Raw genomic sequence first — 21,439 nt, forward strand, 5'->3', positions numbered from 1 at the left:
TTCGAGCCGAAGCTTAATTTTGTTATCATATATTCTGAAATATTCCCCATTACCTGCATACATTTATACTAATACAATTACCGAAGTTCATTACACAAAGAACCCAAGTAGGACCGAAACGTAGTCATCATCAGTTTCTTCCTCCTATGTACGAGTTGTTTGTGTATTGTTTCAGTCACGGTATTGTGTCTTGGAATTTTATTGACTCTTCAGTTTCTCAAAAGAAGTTCGGATAATCATTCATATTTAACATTATTTGCATTACGTCTTTATCTGGCCGCTGCAAAATTGTTAGTTAATACTTTTGTTGTTATTGGTTTTATTGTTATTTCGATCTTTACTTTAGAATCCCCTCCCTGTGGTATTTTAAAATGGCTTCTCCTGCCAGGACTTCGCCAAGAACTTGTACGCCATGAAGGTGAGCGGCACCGCTGCGGACATCGACGATGTCACCAGCAGGTGAGTCCAACATACTGATGCTTCATCTTGGCTGCTCTCCTCAACATTTGTTGCCAGCGATTACAGAACAGAGGATCGATCCTCCGCCACTCCTTGTGCTAAAACTGATCCAGCAACCTCACTGGCCAGAGAGGGAGGATCGGTCCTCAAGTCCATGCACTGAATGACTCACGCGGGTTTAGCGATAATAAAAAAATAAGCATTTTTTCTGAAACTCTTTCACCTCTATGTTTCTGCTAGACATCTGCTACGCAACTTAATTCAAAAACTAACAACAAGTTCTAGAATTATATTTTTTATCATTTCACTAGTTTAATAATAATGGTAAACTATAATGGCCACAAGAACATTATGCACTTTAATATAAGAAGACGAAGGATCAAGTCTCCACTTTCTTTTTCGCTGAATTAACCCTTATGGTTTTAGCATTTCGTGAAAGAAATTCAGCTGAGCCAAAGCCAGACTGTATATAAATTTTCTTTTAGTGGTGATCTGAACATTGTATTTACAGTCTGGTTGTATTTAGAGGACGAGAGAGAGAGAGAGAGAGAGAGAGAGAGAGAGAGAGAGAGCTAGAGAGAGAGAGAGAGAGAGAGAGCTAGAGAGAGAGAGACAAGATAAGATAAGATAAGATTTCGTTCGGATTTTTAACCCCGGAGGGTTAGCCACCCAGAATAACCCAAGAAAGTCAGTGCGTCATCGAGGACTGTCTAACTTATTTCCATTGGGGTCCTTAATCTTGTCCCCCAGGATGCGACCCACACCAGTCCACTAACACCCAGGTACCTATTTGCTGCTAGGTGAACAGGACAACAGGTGTAAGGAAACTTGTCGAAATGTTTCCACCCGCCGGGAATCGAACCCGGGCCCTCCGTGTGTGAAGCGGGAGCTTTAGCCACCAGGCCACCGGGCCATAAGTTAGTATAATATATGTATTATCCTCCCAGAATCCATGGTGTGGGTGGTAGTCAACAGGTTATGGAGGTACATAATGGGTCCAGAGACTTAGTCCCAGTTCATCCATCTTCAACACAATAAAAGGCACAATATTGTGACTAGTAAATGGTAGAAATCGGGCCGAAACGTTGTCATAAGTTTTTCTGTGTGCAGCGTTGTATGACCCTTGTGGGTTGAGCGCTTAGTTATGATTATAATAATAATTCTCCTATGTGCGGGTTTTTGAGGTTCCATCATGGAGTTGCCTTGAACCAAACGAAGACTTTCAACCATGAAGTTGACGCTAACTTCTCTACCCTCTGATCGAACCTGGTTGCCTGCCATTACATAGGTGCCTTTATAACCCCTTCCGGCTTTACCAGTCTGTAATGTAGTAATCACAAGGGTTTATTCTACAGACACGCCAGGCTAAGTATATTTATCCTTGTGGAGGTGAGTCGCATCATTTAGAGTTTTGTTAAGCTTTGGTGTGTCTTCCAGTTTTGTAGACCTACGTATCTAACCCAGAGTGAGGCAATGAAGCCACAGATAAAATGGGTTAACCCTATTTCAGCCTCAAACTGATTAAAGGAGACAGGTTCAGTAAAAAGCTTTAGCGACAACATTGTGCTCTTTCTAGGGCTTTATAAAGCAAATTTATTTATAAGGAGGGGTGGAGATCTCTTACAATTTTTTAATTGTAGCACCGGGACGCCTCTGGCAAGACAGTGATGGACTGAGTGATGATGAAAGTGTTTCTCCTTCTTTTTCGGGTCACCTGCCTTGGTGGGAAGCAGCCCATGTGTTAAAAAAACTTCTACCTAGTTAAAAGTTTTGACAAAATCTTGTGGAGTTGTAATGGCCACAATGAGAAAGCAACAAGGAAACCCAGTTTTAAAGTCACATTTATTCCAATATACCAACAGTAAATTAAAAATCATAATATAACATTTTGACCACTCGGCTTATCAAAACTTTCATTGATGTCATTTGCATAACTAAATCAACAATGTTTTTCACAAATTTTACATGTGTTTGCTTGGCCATAGCCGTCTGTAGCTTATTTTTATTTTTTTGGCTTTAAATACTTTAAAGAATGAATTTATTTTGCATAATTTGTTTAGCTGATTAAACATTATCTTATATTACAGATGTGAACTGGAACTCAATAGTCTGATTAATGTTTAAATGTTTTCTTTAAATTTAAAAAAATTTCTTCACAATTGTTCAGGTTTTTAAACTGTGATTCCTAAAATAAGTTTGATCTAAGTTTGAAAAGCAGAATTAACTTAGTGTGAAGAATAAGACCAAAGATATATTTACAATGTATATTTTCCTTTTGAATGACGCTATAATTGGCTTGAATGATGCAGTCAGTCAGTCATTTTGACAAGCATGTGATGCTATATTTTGGAAGAATTTTGTAAGGGGGAAGATATTTTTTTTTTGGTCACTCAGGAATCTATATGTATCTTGCAGTAGTCATCATTGTGCATTTTCTTTTGCTTATCTCCTGGTAGTGCATCATATTGGCAGGACTACTCTGCACAGAAGAGGTGAGTCTGACAGCCAACCATTACAGCTTCTTGAGGAACACTTATATGGTCGTAGAAGCACTACACATACATCATAATATAGTGTTATGACTCACAAAATCATTTACACGATTGCATACAAATCACGGAATGGGTGGGATTTGAGTCCATGGTAAGTGATTCTTGAAACTCATTGGCGAGTGTTGTTAACCAGCTGGCCGAGTGGTTCACTCACTGGTGAGTGTTGTTAACCAGCTGGCCGAGTGGTTCACTCACTGGTGAGTGTTGTTAACCAGCTGGCCGAGTGGTTCACTCACTGGTGAGTGTTACTAACGAGCTGGCCGAGTGGTTCACTCACTGGTGAGTGTTGTTAACCAGCTGGCCGAGTGGTTCACTCACTGGTGAGTGTTACTAACGAGCTGGCCGAGTGGTTCACTCACTGGTGAGTGTTGTTAACCAGCTGGCCGAGTGGTTCACTCACTGGTGAGTGTTACTAACGAGCTGGCCGAGTGGTTCACTCACTGGCGAGTGTTGTTAACCAGCTAGCCGAGTGGTTCACTCACTGGCGACTATTGTTAACCAGCTGGCCGAGTGGTTCACGGACTGGCCTGTGAGTTTTAAGACTCACTTGTCTTCGATTCAAGTCTGACCCGTTCCGTGGTTAATTTAGTATTATCACACGGCCCCAACAAGCGCACATACTCAACACTGATCAAAATTTTCCAGACTTTAGAATATATCTCCCGTATATGATGAAATAATTACATTATATACAGAGCTTATAGTGCTCGAGGTACTTCATTGGTTGTGGGATAAATACGAGAGAGTAATCATATTCTGGAGGGATGTGATTTAAATTTGAAAAACAAACTCATTATTATAAGAACCTAATGGGAAATATTTGCATTATATAAACAGTCTAAATCTATTTAGGACGACTATTCTTGTAGATTACGAACCAGTAAGGAAACTTCTGTTATTAGTTATATCTCCCATTTCATACTCTAAATATTCCTTATTAATATTCCCCCCACCGCCACCACTTCCCTCCGCCTTTCTCCCCCCCCCCCCCCCATAGATAATTACACGTAATCATTCATTAATTTACATTGATTACTTAAAGGCTAAAACATGTAGGCTGAATAAATTGCAGTTGATGACGCACAGTATTTAAATCCTTTAGAGTAGTGCTTGTACAGAGCGATGTACACGGTAATGCTTGTACAGAGCGATGTACACGGTAATGCTTGCACAGAGCGATGTACACGGTAATGCTTGCACAGAGCGATGTACACGGTAATGCTTGCACAGAGCGATGTACACGGTAATGCTTGCACAGAGCGATGTACACGGTAATGCTTGCACAGAGCGATGTACACGGTAATGCTTGCACAGAGCGATGTACACGGTAATGCTTGCACAGAGCGATGTACACGGTAATGCTTGCACAGAGCGATGTACACGGTAATGCTTGCACAGAGCGATGTACACGGTAAGGACACATTCATAATACATGTAACAGTTACAAACAAATTAAAGTCTACAAATATCAGCTTCGTGTTTGTCTCAGCAACTTTAAGTTTCGCTGTTTCTTTCGCACTTAGTTGTACTTTCTTTGTGCATGGTATTAAACTGAAAATTTAAGTTCAGATACAGCATGCAACCTAACCACGAGTGTAATTATTATGTGTCATAAGTAGTTTTGTGCGTAGTTTATGGTACATGTGTATTAAGTTGATTACAGTGGCAAAATATTGAACAACCTCTGTTCCCTCCGACTTAGCGAGGAAAATACCTATACAAATTCTTATATATCATTATTATTAAGTTTAGCACCGGAAGTTATTTTTGCAACTTAACCTTGCTAAAATTTACGTCATATAAACATTGCTTAATATACCAAACTTATCTATAAATTTAGTTTTCCTGGAAGGGGGAACGAGTCAGTCTTCAGGTGACCGCTCACTGTAATGTTTACATATGGGAAACTTACCTGTATTTAGTGTCAACTAATATGTTTATAGAAAGGTTGTTGTTGTTGGCATTGTGCATAAGAAAGGTTGGACTAATTAAAATTAACTTTTAGCCTTGAGTGACTAACATCGTGCTCTGATGTTCTTGTAGAGTAACAAGCATGATAATACTAGTGGACACTTCTAAATGGCGTTTTACTTTTCATCTCTTTCTTCCAGTATTATTCGTTTATAAATACAAAGTCCCGAACTTATGAGAAGTTCTGAATTTGTATTTTATCTTTGAAAAGTCTGAATATACACAATAATACAGAAGATGGCTTCCTACACCCTGGTACAATAGCTCGGCAGTCTTAAGACTTTAATTGGTGCTAAGCGCCTCGTTTGTAAGTAGGGATGAGTGTAACTTGTGGCGAATGTACTGTAAGTAGGCGATATGTGTATTTGTTAACCTATTTGTACACCTGTAATTATGCACTCAGATATAGCTGGCACATGTAGAAGCATAACCGGGTACCCTTGTACGCTATCAGGTGTTTCCATCACACAGTATCCTCGTTGACAATGTATTCCTCTATCTTCCGCATGTCTGTCTTCCACTTGTGTTAAAGCAATCTCACTGCTTGGTCAGTAAATAAAGAAGATGTTTCGGTGGCTGCTAGATCCAAGAAAGCTATCCCCGTATTCCTTCAGCCCAGCCTCCTCTACTTCAGTGCACGCAAAGGAGCAGTAGTACAGTGTGGCATATATTTCTAAATGCATTTAAATATCAGTATTGAAGATCTGAAGCAAATCAGAAGATATATTCACAAGTATTCGCATGGAAATTAGAATCCAAATTTCTTCTATAAAAAAAATGGCAAATTGGCTCCCTACATTGCCAATAAATAACAATTTAAAATTTCCACTAAGATACAACGGCTTTGTAAATTTAGAGTCAGTCAAAAGCGACATTCTCTAGTCAGTGCACAAGACCGATATCCAAAAGTATACCATCACTTTAAGTTCAAATCCTTTAAGAAAGTTATCAGCAGTGAAGGTTTGCAGCTTATCGGATGCGGCATTCACAGATTCTTCTTTGAAAACTTCTATTTCAGTCATCCTAAATAATAAAATTAGATACACCAGTGTGTCTGAAGCCAGTCAGAAGAGGCTTCTTCAAGTTATCCCACGAAAACCAAAATCAGAAATGGTCTATATAAAACTGACCAGAGGGCGCCTGCAGATGCCAGTAGCAGCATGAACCTTACTCTAGTCGTAGTACACCAGAGTTGAAAATTTGAAGCCAGTCTGGAGAAGCGTTCTTAAGTTATAAACAAAAGCCTTGAAGGAAGAACGAAAATAATTCTGTGATCCACATAAAGGTAATCCTTCAAGGTACCTAACAATACCAGATCTTTTAATATTTCCACTGATAATTTTATCTAGATAAAACGAGCTCACCTTTTATGGAAATTTTATTGAGTACATTGCAAATCAACGTACTCAATGCATCAATGTCGTGGCTGCATAAATTATTATAAATCTATATAATTCATGGATTATATAGAGTTCTACACACATTTATTTAATTTCAACTAGAGATATTTTCAAGAGAGACGTACCGAGAATTGAATCCAAATTGATCAAAATAATACCCCACATGTTTACCACAAGTGATGGGAATATCAATTGTAACAACTTCAGCGTGAACTCTGTTTAGGTCTCGTTGAAGAGTATTCAAACAAAATTTAATAAAATATTCATATTAACCTTAGACAAACAAAGTGAATATTTGATTCACTGGAATCTGAAGTATATTTGGGTGTCTTCAGCATGCATCGCAGTCTCTCCTTCATGAGGATGAACAGCCTGACGGAGGGGGCAGGAGGCACCACTAGCACTCAGGAGAACGGTGTGGCTAACTCCAACGTCCGTGGTTCCATCACCTCAGACATCATGTCTGAAGACAACTTTGGACCTCTCAGCAACGTCAGGTAGGTAAATTGTCACATCCCATAACCATAGTGAACTTCAAAGACTCAGACTTGGATAGACACTTTCTTCAGATACCTCATGTAATAGTTAATAGGTATTTTATTTTATTTTTCACTAGTTTCCATGACACGAAAAGTTACGAAAAAATAAGGCTTATCTAAGATTTTTTTTATTAAATTTTAAAGATTATCAACACTTTATTCACAAAGAATTAATGTAATCTATTAAGTTTCAGTGTCTCTTAAATAACTTAGTCCAAGATAGATGGAAACTTTGCGGTTCCACTTAAGATTTAATTGTGAATTGTTCCAGTCACGTTACTGTAACTAATATTATTAAAGTTTTTTCTATTCTTACTGATTCTGCAGTACAGACAACCTAAGACCATTTTCAAAAAATCATATGAAAGAAGGTGTGCCCTGGGCTAAGTGCATGTGTATACCTGGAGAAGGTTTCTGTGGTCAACGCCCCGCTGCCCGGTCTGTGACCCGGCTCATGTGTGGGGACACATTCTACTTCTCCTGCCACCTTATTCTTTAATACATAAAATGTTTGATTTGGTGTCCTTGTTAACACAGGTTTGCTGTGTTTGCCCTGGGATCCAGCGCTTACCCTAACTTCTGCGCTTTTGGTAAATACGTTGATAACTTGTTGTGTGAGCTGGGAGGTGAGAGGCTGCTGAGGCTCACCTGTGGTGACGAGCTAGCTGGCCAGGAACAAGCTTTTAACAAGTGGGCAGGAGATGTTTTTAATGTGAGTGGTGCCCTCTCTCTCTATCTCTCTCTCTCTCTCTCTCTCTCTCTCTCTCTCTCTCTCTCTCTCTCTCTCTCTCTCTCTCTCTCTCTCTCACTAGTTTCTTGTTATGTATAACTATTTCCCGTAGATAGTCCAGCAATGTGAGGGGCTCTTAATCCGAGGAACTAGACCTTTTAATTTCCTCGGATCAAACCTGATTGCTTCTCTTCACCCAGGCATTATATGACCCCTAAGGGCTTAGTAATGTAATGCTTTGCATGATTTTCATCATTTAGTAGCAACTCCTCCTTCCGATACTAACAAGGCAGAAACACTACTTCAGATCTATCAAACATTTCAATGAAGGGCTCTTGATACAAGGATCTGGAGCTACCATCCCTTTCCTTAGATCAGATCTAAATATACCCTATCTCTCAAGCGCTGCATGACCCCCTACGGGTTTAGAACTTACACTTGGGTATAATAATCAGACATTTGAATGCGTTAAAATTTACTCTAGAAAAAGTTCAGATCTATGAATCAAGGGGAACTAAAATTTCAAATTGTCAAGAAAATACCTCAAAACTGGTCAGAAACCTCGAAATATGTTATAAAGGAAGAATGGACGAGGACTCGAACCGAGTTCATGCAAGTAACAGATCCAAAAGCATACCCACTCAGCCACGAGGATGCTTGAATCTTTTTGGTCCTCCTACTGTCCTCCTCAGTCTGAGTTTTCTTTTAATTTTCTGTTGATTCTCTAATAGTCATTCATTGTCTTAGTTTTTTTTTAACATATCGGCAATGAAAATGTTCATTGTATCTGAAAATTATTGTTTGTGGCTTAGGTTGGCTGTGAAACCTTCTGTCTTGATGATGATGTGGCCATGAAGGAAGCAACGGCAGCCCTCAAGACGGAAACCTCAGCAACTGCTGATAAGATCAAGCTTTCTCCTTGTGCCAAAACTGATGATATAGCTGTTGGTAAGACATATTTCCACTGTTCCTCTCCCCGTGTGCTAAAATGGCAGCAGTATTGGTGAGTTCTGCTTGCAATGAAAACCGCAGGTGCATAGCAAGCTTTAGTGATAACGTTTGGCTCTTTGTAAAGCGCCCCTCAAGGAAGGTTCCTTGATGTTGGTGAGGGGCTCTTGATTTAGGGAATTGGATCTGTGCTCCAGTTCCCCGAATTAAGCCTGAATGCCTTCCACATCCCCCCCCCCCAGGCGCTGTATAATCCTCCGGGTTTAGCGCTTCCCCTTGATTATAATAATAATCTTTGTAAAGCGAAATGCTATCCATAACAGTTCCTGTTTTTACTTTATATAATATATATATATATATATATATATATATATATATATATATATATATATATATATATATATATATATATATATATATATCAATAAAAGCTTGCTCTGCTACTGTCTTTCCCCTATTATCTTCGTGTGTCCCAAGTTGATAATGATCAAACTTGTCGTTCCATTAAACTTATGTCCAATGCGATTCTGAGCTGAGCTTCATCCTTTGTATTATACTGTTCGATTGTTTCTAAATGAAAAAAAAAATTATTCACTTTGAATGATGCACTTAAGTTTCCTTGTAACATTAATGTATATTTGCTTTGAAGGACTTTCTCGATCCCACTGCAAGAGAGTTAGATCGTGCGAGGTGATAGCTTCAAGGAACCTTCATGGAGAGAATGCCAGGTTAGTGTTAACACTGTTTTTCTCAGGTGATTGTTTCTCTCAGCGGCAGTACCAAGATGCTGGCTAAAGGCAGATGATTCAAGGAATCTGATATTATATAAATGGTTTAGAAAAGCAACATGTGAGTGAGACACTTGTCCAACACTTGTGTATCTTTATTGGTGAAATGTTTCGCCATCCAGTGGCTTTATGAAGACGAGGATATGCTGTGCTTTTATCAAGGTTAATGGACTGAACACATCTCTAGGCTGAGGGACTGATCTCCCCAACTCGTGCTTCACACCTTCCCTGTTTTTCTTTGTAGTGGATTGCACAAGTTTCACTCATCATCCAAGCTGTTCTCTCTCTCCTCGGACCAAATCTAAATCTAAATTTTCCCTATTTCCATTCCTCAGGTGGGGTGTGTTAGTACAGTTAGTGTCCACCTTGCGACCAGTGGACGGGGGATTGAGCCTTCACACTCCTTGTGTTGAGTGACCCACACGGGCCACTCAAAACGAAAATATCTTTAACAAAAAGTCGTGAAGTTTGAAATTATCAGCAAAAGTAATAATCAAGATGGACCCGTTGTCTTAGGTCTAGAAGAAGAAACTGAAGGTTCAGCGCGTGCGGACGTGAGGTGCAGACTGGTTCGAGTGATGCACAAAATATAGAGGCTTATGACCAATACAAGATAACTCAACGGTATAATCATAGTCAAAGTTTGGATATATGGGCACGTACTCCTCACGTCGCAACATGTTTATGAAATTGGTTTTCCAAACCCGCGTTTTAACGGGGACTAAGACTATTGTCACATTTTTGGGTATCCTCTCGTAGGTTTTCATATCCAGTGTATAATTTTTGTCCAGGCCTAGTTTAAGCCTAGTCATGGCTGTCCTACCAAAGACTTGTTCCATCGTGCACACCCTTCTGTCGTTGGGATCGTCAGGAGGAGGCTTGTTATAGTCCACAAATTGTTCTGCGAGCAGGGGTTTAGGAGGGTTCCAGTTGGTGGTGTTGTAGCTCATGATGGCTACCCTCTGTGTGCTGCGGTAGTTGACGGCAGTCGTCTGGTTATATAGCTCTACGTCCCTTCTGTCCTCGTACCTCTGAGTGCCTCGTGCCGGATGATAGGGCTCCGTCCTGTCGTTTGGCATATGAGTGTAGGGACGGCGGATCCAGTTGACGGAGGGGCTGATGTCGACGTAGGTGGCTCCTGGCCTGCTTCTACCCTCTCCTGTCCACCGACTTCGGCTCTCCTGCACCTGACCACCACCCCTATACTCGTCCTGTAGCAACAGCAGCTGCTTCAGCTGCTGCTGCTGCCGAGCCTTGGATGGGCGCTCATCTATGCCCTGCTGCTCCAGGGACACACTCGCACCCATCACACACACGAAGAACAATACCGAAAAATGTTTTATACGCATTTTGAATTTTGTATATAAACTTATTTACATGAAAGTATAAACGTACGTTTTCCACAGTGAACCCGGATGGATGATGCTTAAAAATGTTCCAAACCCGCTTTCTAACGGGGATTTTGGATTCTTGATTTTGGATTTCTTCTCCCCAGTTTACAATTCCTCTGAATCACAATCCAGGCCTAATTTCCGCCTGATTTTAGCTGTCCTGCCAAAAACTTGTTCCATCGTGTAAAACCTCCTATCGTTGGGATCGTCAGGAGGAGGCTTATCATAGTACATTAATTCTGGGGTCACTGGTTCAGGAAGGTTGAAGGAGGTGGTGTTGTAGCTGTGTGTGCTGCGGTAGTCGGAGGCGGTCGTATAGTTGTATAAATCCTTTCTATCCTCGTACTCCTGAGTGTCTACTGTGTAGCCTTCTTCAAGACTGATGGACCGATTACATCGACTCTAGGCTAAGGGACTGATTACCTCAAACTCCTCCTGATTTTCTCCATTCTTCTTTGTACGGGACTGATGAAGCCACTGTGTAGCGAAATGTTTCCTCAGTAAAAATGCCCAAGTGTTGAACATGTGTCTGATTTACTAACTTGTTGGTTCTCTGAGCATTCATCTACATAGTTGATCCTTACATCATTACAGCAGACCCTTATTGCATATAATATCCTCTTGACTTAAGAAATCGTAATGACACGATTGCAAATAAACCATACCCCCGGCCGGGATTGAACCCGCGGTCATAGAGTCTCAAAACTCCAGCCCGTCGCGCTAACCACTAGACCAGCTAGCCACAATAAGATTCATCCAACTAGGTATATTTCTACACCATAGGAAGGTTAGCACAGGCACCTCTGTGACCACAAATGCAAGTTTTTACAGACGAATCTCCAGCTAGCGTGGCCGTGACGAACTCTAGTTCGTCACGGCCACGCTAGCTGGAGATTCGTCTGTAAAAACTTGCATTTGTGGTCACAGAGGTGCCTGTGCTAACCTTCCTATGGTGTAGAAATATACCTAGTTGGATGAATCTTATTGTGGCTAGCTGGTCTAGTGGTTAGCGCGACGGGCTGGAGTTTTGAGACTCTATGACCGCGGGTTCAATCCCGGCCGGGGGTATGGTTTAATATCCTCTTACTATACTGCTGTATTATAAAGTCATTATACTTTCAAGCCACGGAACGGGTGGTGTTTGATGCCATGGAGAGTGAGTCACTCGCCACGGGTTCAGACCTCACCCTTTCCCTGGTATGTTTGAAATCGTGTAAATACGATTTCGTGAGCCATTATGTTGTATTATAGCGGGATATAAACATAAGATTGGAACACTGCAGTAGGCCTATTGGCCCATGTTAGATAGGCCTAACTAACCTCCTACCCCACCCCAACTTATATTTAAAACTACGCAGAGTTCTTGTTTCAGTGATGCTTGTTTGGGTAGCTTTAATTATAAACTGAAGTACAATATACTGCTTTGTATCGCATTATAGAGAGACTGCTACTTCATGTCACATCTTGGTTAAGTTTTCAGTGTTTTCTCTGTCCTCTACCAGCCGGTGGACACAGCAGGTGGTCCTGAGTACTGAAGGCATAACTGAGGTAGAGTACTGTCCGGGTGACCATGTTGCTATTCTCCCTGCTAACTCCCCGGAGATTGTTCAAGCTGTCTTGAGTCGTCTGGACAACTGCCCCGACCCTGACCAACCTATCAAGGTGCTGCTACTCAAAGAAATACACTCACTTAATGGTAAAAACCTTTGTGTTGCATGTTGTTTGAGTATATACTATATTGACTGTTGACATATATCCTTAAATTGAAAGTGGAGCGACGTTCCGGTACATTCTAGATTAATTATGCCAATCTGATGGCTTAGAGTGGAAGACATCGTCATTTAGTAAGCATTTTCAGTTTGTGGTTTAGTTGTGAACTGTGATATTATATTCCAAATATTAATTTTAAAAGTCACTAAGGAAGATACTACCAGTTTAGGTCAGCTTTGGGTATTGTTTCAGTTTAAACTATTTGTTTTTATTCTTTGTATCACTTGTAATATTTGATGACAAACGCGTGTTCCCACCTGAACTGCATGATGGAAGAGTCGCCTTACTCAGTCTTGACATTTTCCTCAGTTGACTTTAAAGCGTACATTGCTTCCATTATTGGATGAGGAAAACAATTTGCTTGAAAATTTTGTACCTATGGTCTTTTCGGAAAAATAAGGTTGCGAGTTCCATTTATTGTTTAAGAAAGCTATTTCCAGTGTAAAATTCTTAATCAAATTTGATGAATAATGTTACATTCATACTTTAATTAAGACCTTTTATTAACCCTCTTGTTATTTAATGTCTTAGATACACAAAACTATACTTGAAATATACCTAGTGCTTAAATCTGAATAATATTTAGAGGCAATTAGTATAAACTTCAGTCAGGCTTCTGGACAATTTACTGTCGACTCGATAATTCACTTCTAAATGGCTACTTTCGCAGTCAGATTAAGAAATAAATTAGATGTTAATACTTTGTTATTTTGTAATCCTTTTCAGGTATAACACAGACTTGGGAGTCACACGAGCGACTACCGTCAGCCAGTGTGAGGGAGATGCTCACACGATACCTAGACATCACAACACCTCCCACACCAAACTTTCTCCACTTCCTGGCTGAGTATGCTTATGATAATGACCAGCGCACTCGCCTGGATCAACTTGCCACGGTGAGAACATGACGTGAAGAGCTACATTATGGGTGCAACTAATGAGGCATAGTTTTAGTAATTGGCAAATCAAATCACGGAACGGGTGGGGGTTGAACCTATTATTTAAATTAATTAATTTATTAAAATAGCTGTATATTCTATTGTGCTTTTTTGTTCAGAAATTAGTGCAGTTAAACAGGTTGAAAAATGAACTATGCAGTTTGAGGTCTGGGTGTCTGGAGAGGCAGTAGCAAAGAGGCTGGTAATGAATTTTGTATCTAGGGGAGTGATGCCTTTGAGATAAAGCTGTCTAGGGGTTACTTAGCCTGTGGAAAAAGACATGTTGCAGAAAAAGTTCTCCACTACCCTGTTTGACCCTTGTGGGTTTAGCGCTTAGTTATGAATATAATTTCCTACTGCCGTGGTCAGCAAGTCACTTGGATCCAATCGTCTCATGTTGTGGTGCAGGATGCTCACGAGTACGAGGACTGGAAGCACTTCAGATATCCACACCTGAAGGAGGTGCTTGAGGAGTTCCCGAGCGTTATGTTGGACGCTGGTCTGCTGCTCACACAGCTGCCGTCACTTGGACCTCGCTTCTACTCCATCAGCTCCTCGCCAGAAGCTCATCCAGGCCAGATCCACGTCACCGTCGCTGTTGTCCAGTATAATACAGAGTGTAAGTTCTTAGGAATAACAGTGTAATAAGTTTTCAGCGCCAGGAGACGTATGCTGTCCATCTCCAACTCTCAGAGGTCCTACTTTTTCCCTGACTTCTCCTATACACTTGAAAGAACTCTTTGATTCATTAGCAACTTTAATTTCATAGTCGCATTTAGTCTTTCAGTTGTTGTTCAGAATAATAGTGTTAATTTTTATTCAGAGTTGTTGCCCAGAATGATAGCGTAACTTTTTTGTTCAGAAGGTAAGTTGTTGTCTAGAATGATATTGTAAATTTTTGTTCAGTATAATAGAAAGTGCAAGTTATGTATCGTCTTTTTTTTAATGAAATATCGAATAACGCCATAATTTTTGCAAGATATTTGTTGAATTCACACCTTAAACTTCCCAGTAAAATAAATAAATGAAGCGAGAACGATTTCCTTGTAAATCTTGCTAATGACTCATGAGGGACCGAAATGTCGCCATTAGCGTGGTTTACTTGGTGGTTCTTGTCCCAGTTATTCCTTATATAAAAACATGGTATGAGATTTTCATTTGATTTTCTGGACTACTAGCACTGAATGAAATTTGAAACGACTGGGGGGGATTATATTGAATTATTGAATTCTCCTGCACTGTACCTTGTTTAGCTATTAAAACTTTGCGGCCTAATCCCTGGACCCATTATGTGCCTCTGTAATCTTTTGACTACCTCCCACACCATGGGTATGAGGTGCATAATGAAGATATTTAAACTAACTGTACTGATGCTGTTTGGGTTCCACTCAGTTTCAATGGAACTCAAAAAAATCACCAATATATTGAACACAGAGCATTGTTAATAATTTAGCTATTAAATTAAAACTACACGAGGATTAGAGCAATTTGAAAGAAATCAAAGTACGTATTTAGATTGAAGTTTAGTTTCTTAAAAGTAACCAGAAAGTTTGTTATTGTTTTTCAGATGGAAAAGGGCAGCTCCACTATGGTGTCTGTTCCAATTTCTTGAAGCAGGTGTCGCCAGGTGACCACGTTGAACTTTTCGTTAGAAGGTGAGTAAAAGGTGTTTGTTTATTACAAGTGGGAGGTCACCAGGTAGGAAGAAACCTCGTAAATAAACTGCTACCAAAGTCTTCATTCTGGACAAATTTGGCTCAGTATAGAGCGTTATCAAGTTATGTCTTATAAAGCTCTACACAGCGAAACATTGCTCGATAAAGCTCTACAGAGAGGAGGAACATTGTGACAGTTAAGACTCGCTAGCCAAACACTCCTGATAACACTTGTCGACAGAAATTGCTAACCAGCAATTGAAAGATACCCTCCAATGTAACTGTAAACAGTTGTCATGATTTACTAAGACTACGGGTAAAATAAAGATCGTGTTTAGGAGTGCAACACAATAATTTAAACGAAGTAACATATTCAGTTTGCTAACAGAGGTGCTGAAAAAAGAATAACTAAATATGATATGGATGCCATGATAATATTGTATATAACTTTCTCGAAGGTAAAAATCTTCTGATAGATTTATTTGTCTTACGCGATCTCGTGTTTCTTTTTTCTTTCCCGTGTCCTCCGGTACATTCACAATGCAATTTTATTTTTCAGTGCTACAAGTTTCCATATGCCACAAGACCCGAGTGTTCCAATCATCCTGGTGGGGCCTGGCACCGGGGTGGCACCCTTCAGAGGCTTCTGGCACCACCGTCACCACATGGTGCGCCACAAGAACGGTAAGTTGAGCTCTTTGGAAAATTAGCACATGGCACTACATGACCTCACATGGTCCACACATGGCACTGCATGGCACAGCCTAGCCCTACATGGCCCCCACATGGCACAACATGGCCCCCACATGCTACTGCATGGCACATGGCCCCACGTGGCCCATACATGGCACATCATGGCCCTACATGGCCCCCACATGCCACTGCATGACACAACATGGCCCCACACGCTCACGATACCTCGCTGTAATGACTTTGATTTTCACTTTTATTTATCTTAAAAGTAATTTTTATTTTAATTTATCTTAATGTGCGGCTTATGTGCTGTAAAAATATATCGCAAACGGGCGATATGTTTCATCAGCGCGTAGTGCTTACGCCACTCGGGATCTGGCCGAGTGGCTAAATACTACGTACTTTGATTAAGTGTGCAGGTTCGAATCCTGCTGTGTACTGAGAAATAAGAAATAAAGAAATAATGTTTTATATATATATATATATATATATATATATATATATATATATATATATATATATATATATATATATATATATATATATATATATATATATGTAAATAAATATATATATATATATATATATATATATATATATATATATATATATATATATATATATATATATATGTGTGTGTGTGTGTGTGTGTGTGTGTGTAATTTGTAATCACCTATTTGTGGTTGCAGGGGTCGATTCATAGCTCCTGGCCCCGCCTCTTCGCTGATTGCTACTAGGTCCTCTCTCTCCCTGCCCCATGAGCTTTATCATACCTCGCCTTAAAACTATGTATGGTTCCCACCTCCACTACGTCACTTTCTAGGCTATTCCACGGCCTGACTACTCTATGATTGAAGAAATACTTCCTAACATCCCTTTGATTCATCTGAGTCTTCAACTTCCAATTGTGACCTCTTGTGTCTGTGTCCCTTCTCTGGAACATCCCGTCTTTGTCCACCTTGTCTATTCCGCGCAGTATTTTATATGTCGTTATCATGTCTCCCCTGACCCTCCTGTCCTCCAGTGTCGTCAGGCCGATTTCCCTCAACCTTTCTTCGTAGGACAATCCCCGTAGCTCTGGGACTAGTCTTGTTGCAAACCTTTGCACTTTCTCTAATTTCTTGACGTGCTTGACTAAGTGTGGATTCCAAACTGGTGCTGCATACTCCAGTATGGGCCTGACGTAAATGGTATACAGAGTCTTGAACGAATCCTTACTGAGGTATCGGAACGCTATCCGTAGGTTTGCCAGGCGCCCGTATGCTGCAGCAGTTATCTGATTGATGTGCGCCTCAGGAGATATACTCGGTCTTATACTCACCCCCAGATTTTTTTCCTTGAGTGAGGTTTGCAGTCTTTGACCATCTAAACTATATTGTGTCTGCGGTCTTCTTTGCCCTTCCCCAATCTTCATGACTTTGCATTTGGCAGGGTTATACTCAAGGAGCCAGTTGCTGGACCACGCTTCCAGCCTGTCCAGGTCTCTTTGTAGTCCTGCCTGATCCTCATCCGATTTGATTCTTCTCATTAACTTCGCATCATCTGCAAACAAGGACACTTCTGAGTCTATCCCTTCCGTTATGTCGTTCACATATACCAAGAACAACACAGGTCCTAGGACTGACCCCTGTGGAACCCCGCTTGTCACAAGCTCCCACTCTGACACCTCGTCACGTACCATGACTCGTTGTTGCCTCCCTGTCAGGTATTCTCTGATCCATTGCAGTGCCTTTCCTGTTATGTGTGCCTGATCCTCTAGCTTTTGCAGTAACCTCTTGTGAGGAACTGTGTCGAAGGCCTTCTTGCAGTCCAAAAAAATGCAGTCGATCCACCCCTCTCTCTCTTGTCTTACTTCTGTCACCTTGTCATAAAACTCTAGTAGGTTTGTGTGTGTGTGTGTCATGTGTTATGGTACTCATTTATTTTTCTAGAGAAGCCTGGAGAGATAAATCTCTTCTTCGGATGCCGGACAAAGGCTCTTGATCTGTATAGTGAGGAGAAGGAAGTTATGAGGCGAGCAGGAGTGCTCACCCACACCTACCTCGCCCTCTCCAGAGAACCTACTATACCCAAGGTAATACAACTCTATCAAACTTAAAGCAGTATTTAATTTCAAAAGCCTAGTAAACTCGGGGATAATACACCAGCATTTAAACTGTAAGAGTATACCTGGAGGGCCAAGTAAACTAAGGATAATATAGGAGCGTCTGCATTCAGTCTAAGGGGAAAAATGTGTATTAAATTTCACAGAGCTGTGACGAATTATGATAATTATTTTGAATCCACAGACTTACGTTCAAGATTTATTGGTAGAAGTTGGTGGATACGTGTACAAGCAGGTAGTGCAGGAGAAAGGTCACTTCTACGTGTGTGGTGACTGTACCATGGCTGAGTGTGTGTACCAGAAGCTTAAGAATATTGTTCAGGAACACGGGAGACTCTCTGACCAGGAGGTTGAGAACTTCATGCTTCAGATGAGGGTTCGTACAACTCTTCAAAGTACCGATCTGTTGTCTTTTACAAACCATCCCCAATAATCAGATTTCATTTATTTACATTTAAAAAAAATAGTGAGGGAATCTTGCTACACATGCGAACTTCAGAATATATTTAACTTTGAAAAAGAAAAAACAGATCTCAAAACTCAGATATATTTACTTAGAGACAAAGCATTAAAATTCCAACCTCGTTTGTTAGTAGAAAAAATGATATATATAATAACCATATTGATTCATAAATGTGTAATAGCATATACACGAATATTAGACAAAATAGAAAACGTTTTAATATGCAGTACATTTAGTGCTAGAATACTGCACTAGTATATAGGATGTGTAAGATATTCATAGAACTACAAACAGGTCTGCAGTACAACCCGCCATGATTGTGTTATTGCATCAGTCATGTACAATAGTTGATTGTTTGATAATTGCACATCTACGTATTTGAAGTGATCAGAGGCGAGTTTCAGCATAATGTGTCACTTATGTTAGGCATAACAATAAGGAAGAATTTAAGCCATATTGTAAATGTACCTTTTTATACATTTTCTTTTAAGAGATATCAATCATTTTAGGATGAGAATCGGTACCACGAAGATATCTTCGGTATCACACTTCGCACTGAGGAGATACACCGTCAGAAGCGAGAGAGCGCCAGAGTGAAAATGTCTTCTATCGGTGGAGCTGGACCAGCGACCCCCACCCTGACCCAGGCACTCTCTAATACTCCATTCGGAGCGCCCTACAGTGGCTCCACCCTAACCTCAGTGGCACAAGATATACCCACCTCGGCAAACAACGAATAGGGACACACTCGAGGGCAGATCGGCTTTTCCAACACTTGTATTATCTCCACTTTCAAGCGTTTTTCAAGATTTTTTGTTAATTATTTACCCAATAATATCAAACCTACGTGAATACCTCACAGATGCCAAAATTTAATAACTACAGTAGCAAAGCTTCTATTGAAAGTAGAATATTTTTTAACATGGAACAAGAATCTAAAATTGTAGTAATCGATAAGATTTTTCCAAGATGGAATTTAGCTTTTAAAATAAATAGTGAAAGCAACAGACTCCACACTGTATAATTTCTTTCGTGTACCATCAAAACTGTGTACTGGGAAGAGAGACGAATTTCGTTTTTTAGCAATGGTTTAATAATACTCTTGACTACTTTTGCAAGTACAAGAAGTCCTCGCTTAACGTCGTTTCGTTATACGTCGTTTTTCATCACCTCAGTCTTAATACCATCAGTCAAAGCTGCTGAATCCCTCTTGTTTGTAGATTCGCCGGTATAATCGCCCGGCCAGGGCCTTTTCCAAGTGGTGGCCCAGTCTTGGCTTCCCTTCGTGGGAGTGTCTCAGACCAATGTCTGCCATGGGAGGAGATGCAAGTACCTTCTCATCTCATGGGACTAGCAGTCCCCAGGCCTAGCCCCATTCCCCACCCTCACAGGGCTGAGAGGGAGAAGCTAGGCACCTTTGGCTGCCACAAACCCCACCCACACTGGGCTCGAAGGGTGTAGTAGCTGCATAGCAGCAGACGATGTCACGGGGTGCAAAGGCAGCAAGCACTACAAGATACTTTTGGAGCCACACCCCAACTTTGAACATAATGTCCGAGCGCTGGGGAAGCTCAAGAATGCCTCTGGCTGTGAGTGTTGCTGTTGCTATTTCACTTGTCCGTTGCACTCTCTGAATCCCCCTTTCATACTACTCACAGCATCACACACACTTGCTCCACACCTGCATCTGCCTCTTCCTTACACCTGTTAGTTCTTACACCTGTCAGCCCAACACAAAACCATTACTTACCTTTCATCAGCATTCATCATTACTAATATATTTACCACGATGATAGAACAAAAACCTACTACATACATTAATTTTTGTTAAATTTTATCCCAGTCCAATAAGGACAAGTACGGAGTCATGTTTCTCTCACGAATTATTTCCTAAGAATCTGATTAGAAAGTATAACACAATTTTATACCCAGGATGATTTGCTCAGTCCATCTGGAGAAAAATTAAAACAAGAAAATATTTTTTGTGCAATTATTCCTGGGAGATTTTTTTTTTTCAAGAATAAATAGTAATTCAATGCATTCGTTTAGGAGAAAAAAAATCTGCTGGGAGCCAATAGGCATAAGTCTGAGTCAGGTTTTGAGCTGTGTTATAAATATTGAATCACCTGCACAAAATATAAATTTTCAAAGTACTATGGTGAGAATGCTGTATAATCCTATGGGTTTAGTGCTTCCCACTTAATTAAAATAATAATAATAATAATAATATGGTGAGAATGAAAAACTGGAAGTTTTGCTATTTGTAGTTTTTACACACTTTTTTTAAATGTTTTTAATATATAAACAACTCAAATCTATGAGGTATTTTATTACTTGATTACTTTCCAGATAAACATTATATGAGAAATATCAAAAGATGCAATAATTCTGATTTTGAGATACAGTTAATTTGAGATACCAAGCCTAATGTCCTCTTTACCATATTAACTCTGAAGGTATTCTGGGAAAAAGTTGGTCTGCTCTCGACTGTCCTCTCCATCACTGGAGCAGCACTGTCCTCTCCATCACTGGAGCAACACTGTACCCTCCATCACTGGAGCAGCACTGTCCTCTCCATCACTGGAGCAGCACTGTACCCTCCATCACTGGAGCAGCACTGTACCCTCCATCACTGGAGCAGCACTGTACCCTCCATCACTGGAGCAGCACTGTACCCTCCATCACTGGAGCAGCACTGTACCCTCCATCACTGGAGCAGCACTGTCCTCTCCATCACTGGAGCAGCACTGTACCCTCCATCACTGGAGCAGCACTGTCCTCTCCATCACTGGAGCAGCACTGTCCTCTCCATCACTGGAGCAGCACTGTACCCTCCATCACTGGAGCAGCACTGTCCTCTCCATCACTGGAGCAGCACTGTACCCTCCATCACTGGAGCAGCACTGTACCCTCCATCACTGGAGCAGCACTGTCCTCTCCATCACTGGAGCAGCACTGTCCTCTCCATCACTGGAGCAACACTGTACCCTCCATCACTGGAGCAGCACTGTCCTCTCCATCACTGGAGCAGCACTGTC

At 40.6% G+C, this 21,439-nt stretch overlaps 1 protein-coding gene across 4 annotated transcripts in view; it reads left to right on the forward strand.

Annotated features, from left to right (window-relative positions):
* Nos (Nitric oxide synthase) overlaps positions 1-21,021 on the forward strand; it is a 192,190-nt gene extending 171,169 nt beyond the window's left edge. For 2 of the 4 annotated variants that reach the window (XM_070094651.1, XM_070094653.1), the window contains 13 exons: positions 389-459; positions 6,718-6,879; positions 7,459-7,633; positions 8,464-8,599; positions 9,249-9,327; positions 12,281-12,474; positions 13,275-13,444; positions 13,895-14,105; positions 15,054-15,141; positions 15,701-15,825; positions 17,766-17,908; positions 18,123-18,314; positions 18,911-21,020. In XM_070094651.1, the coding sequence (XP_069950752.1) occupies positions 389-459; positions 6,718-6,879; positions 7,459-7,633; positions 8,464-8,599; positions 9,249-9,327; positions 12,281-12,474; positions 13,275-13,444; positions 13,895-14,105; positions 15,054-15,141; positions 15,701-15,825; positions 17,766-17,908; positions 18,123-18,314; positions 18,911-19,141 (1,977 nt within the window). In that variant the 3' untranslated portion in view covers positions 19,142-21,020. Of the gene's footprint in view, positions 1-388; positions 460-2,915; positions 2,952-6,717; positions 6,880-7,458; positions 7,634-8,463; positions 8,600-9,248; positions 9,328-12,280; positions 12,475-13,274; positions 13,445-13,894; positions 14,106-15,053; positions 15,142-15,700; positions 15,826-17,765; positions 17,909-18,122; positions 18,315-18,910 lie in introns of all 4 variants that reach the window. The other 2 variants (XM_070094652.1, XM_070094650.1) reach the window with 2 other exon arrangements.
* The last annotated feature ends 418 nt before the right edge of the window (positions 21,022-21,439 follow it).

This window comes from Cherax quadricarinatus, chromosome 47 (genome assembly GCF_038502225.1).
Source record: "Cherax quadricarinatus isolate ZL_2023a chromosome 47, ASM3850222v1, whole genome shotgun sequence".
NCBI classification, from domain to species: Eukaryota; Metazoa; Arthropoda; class Malacostraca; order Decapoda; family Parastacidae; genus Cherax; species Cherax quadricarinatus.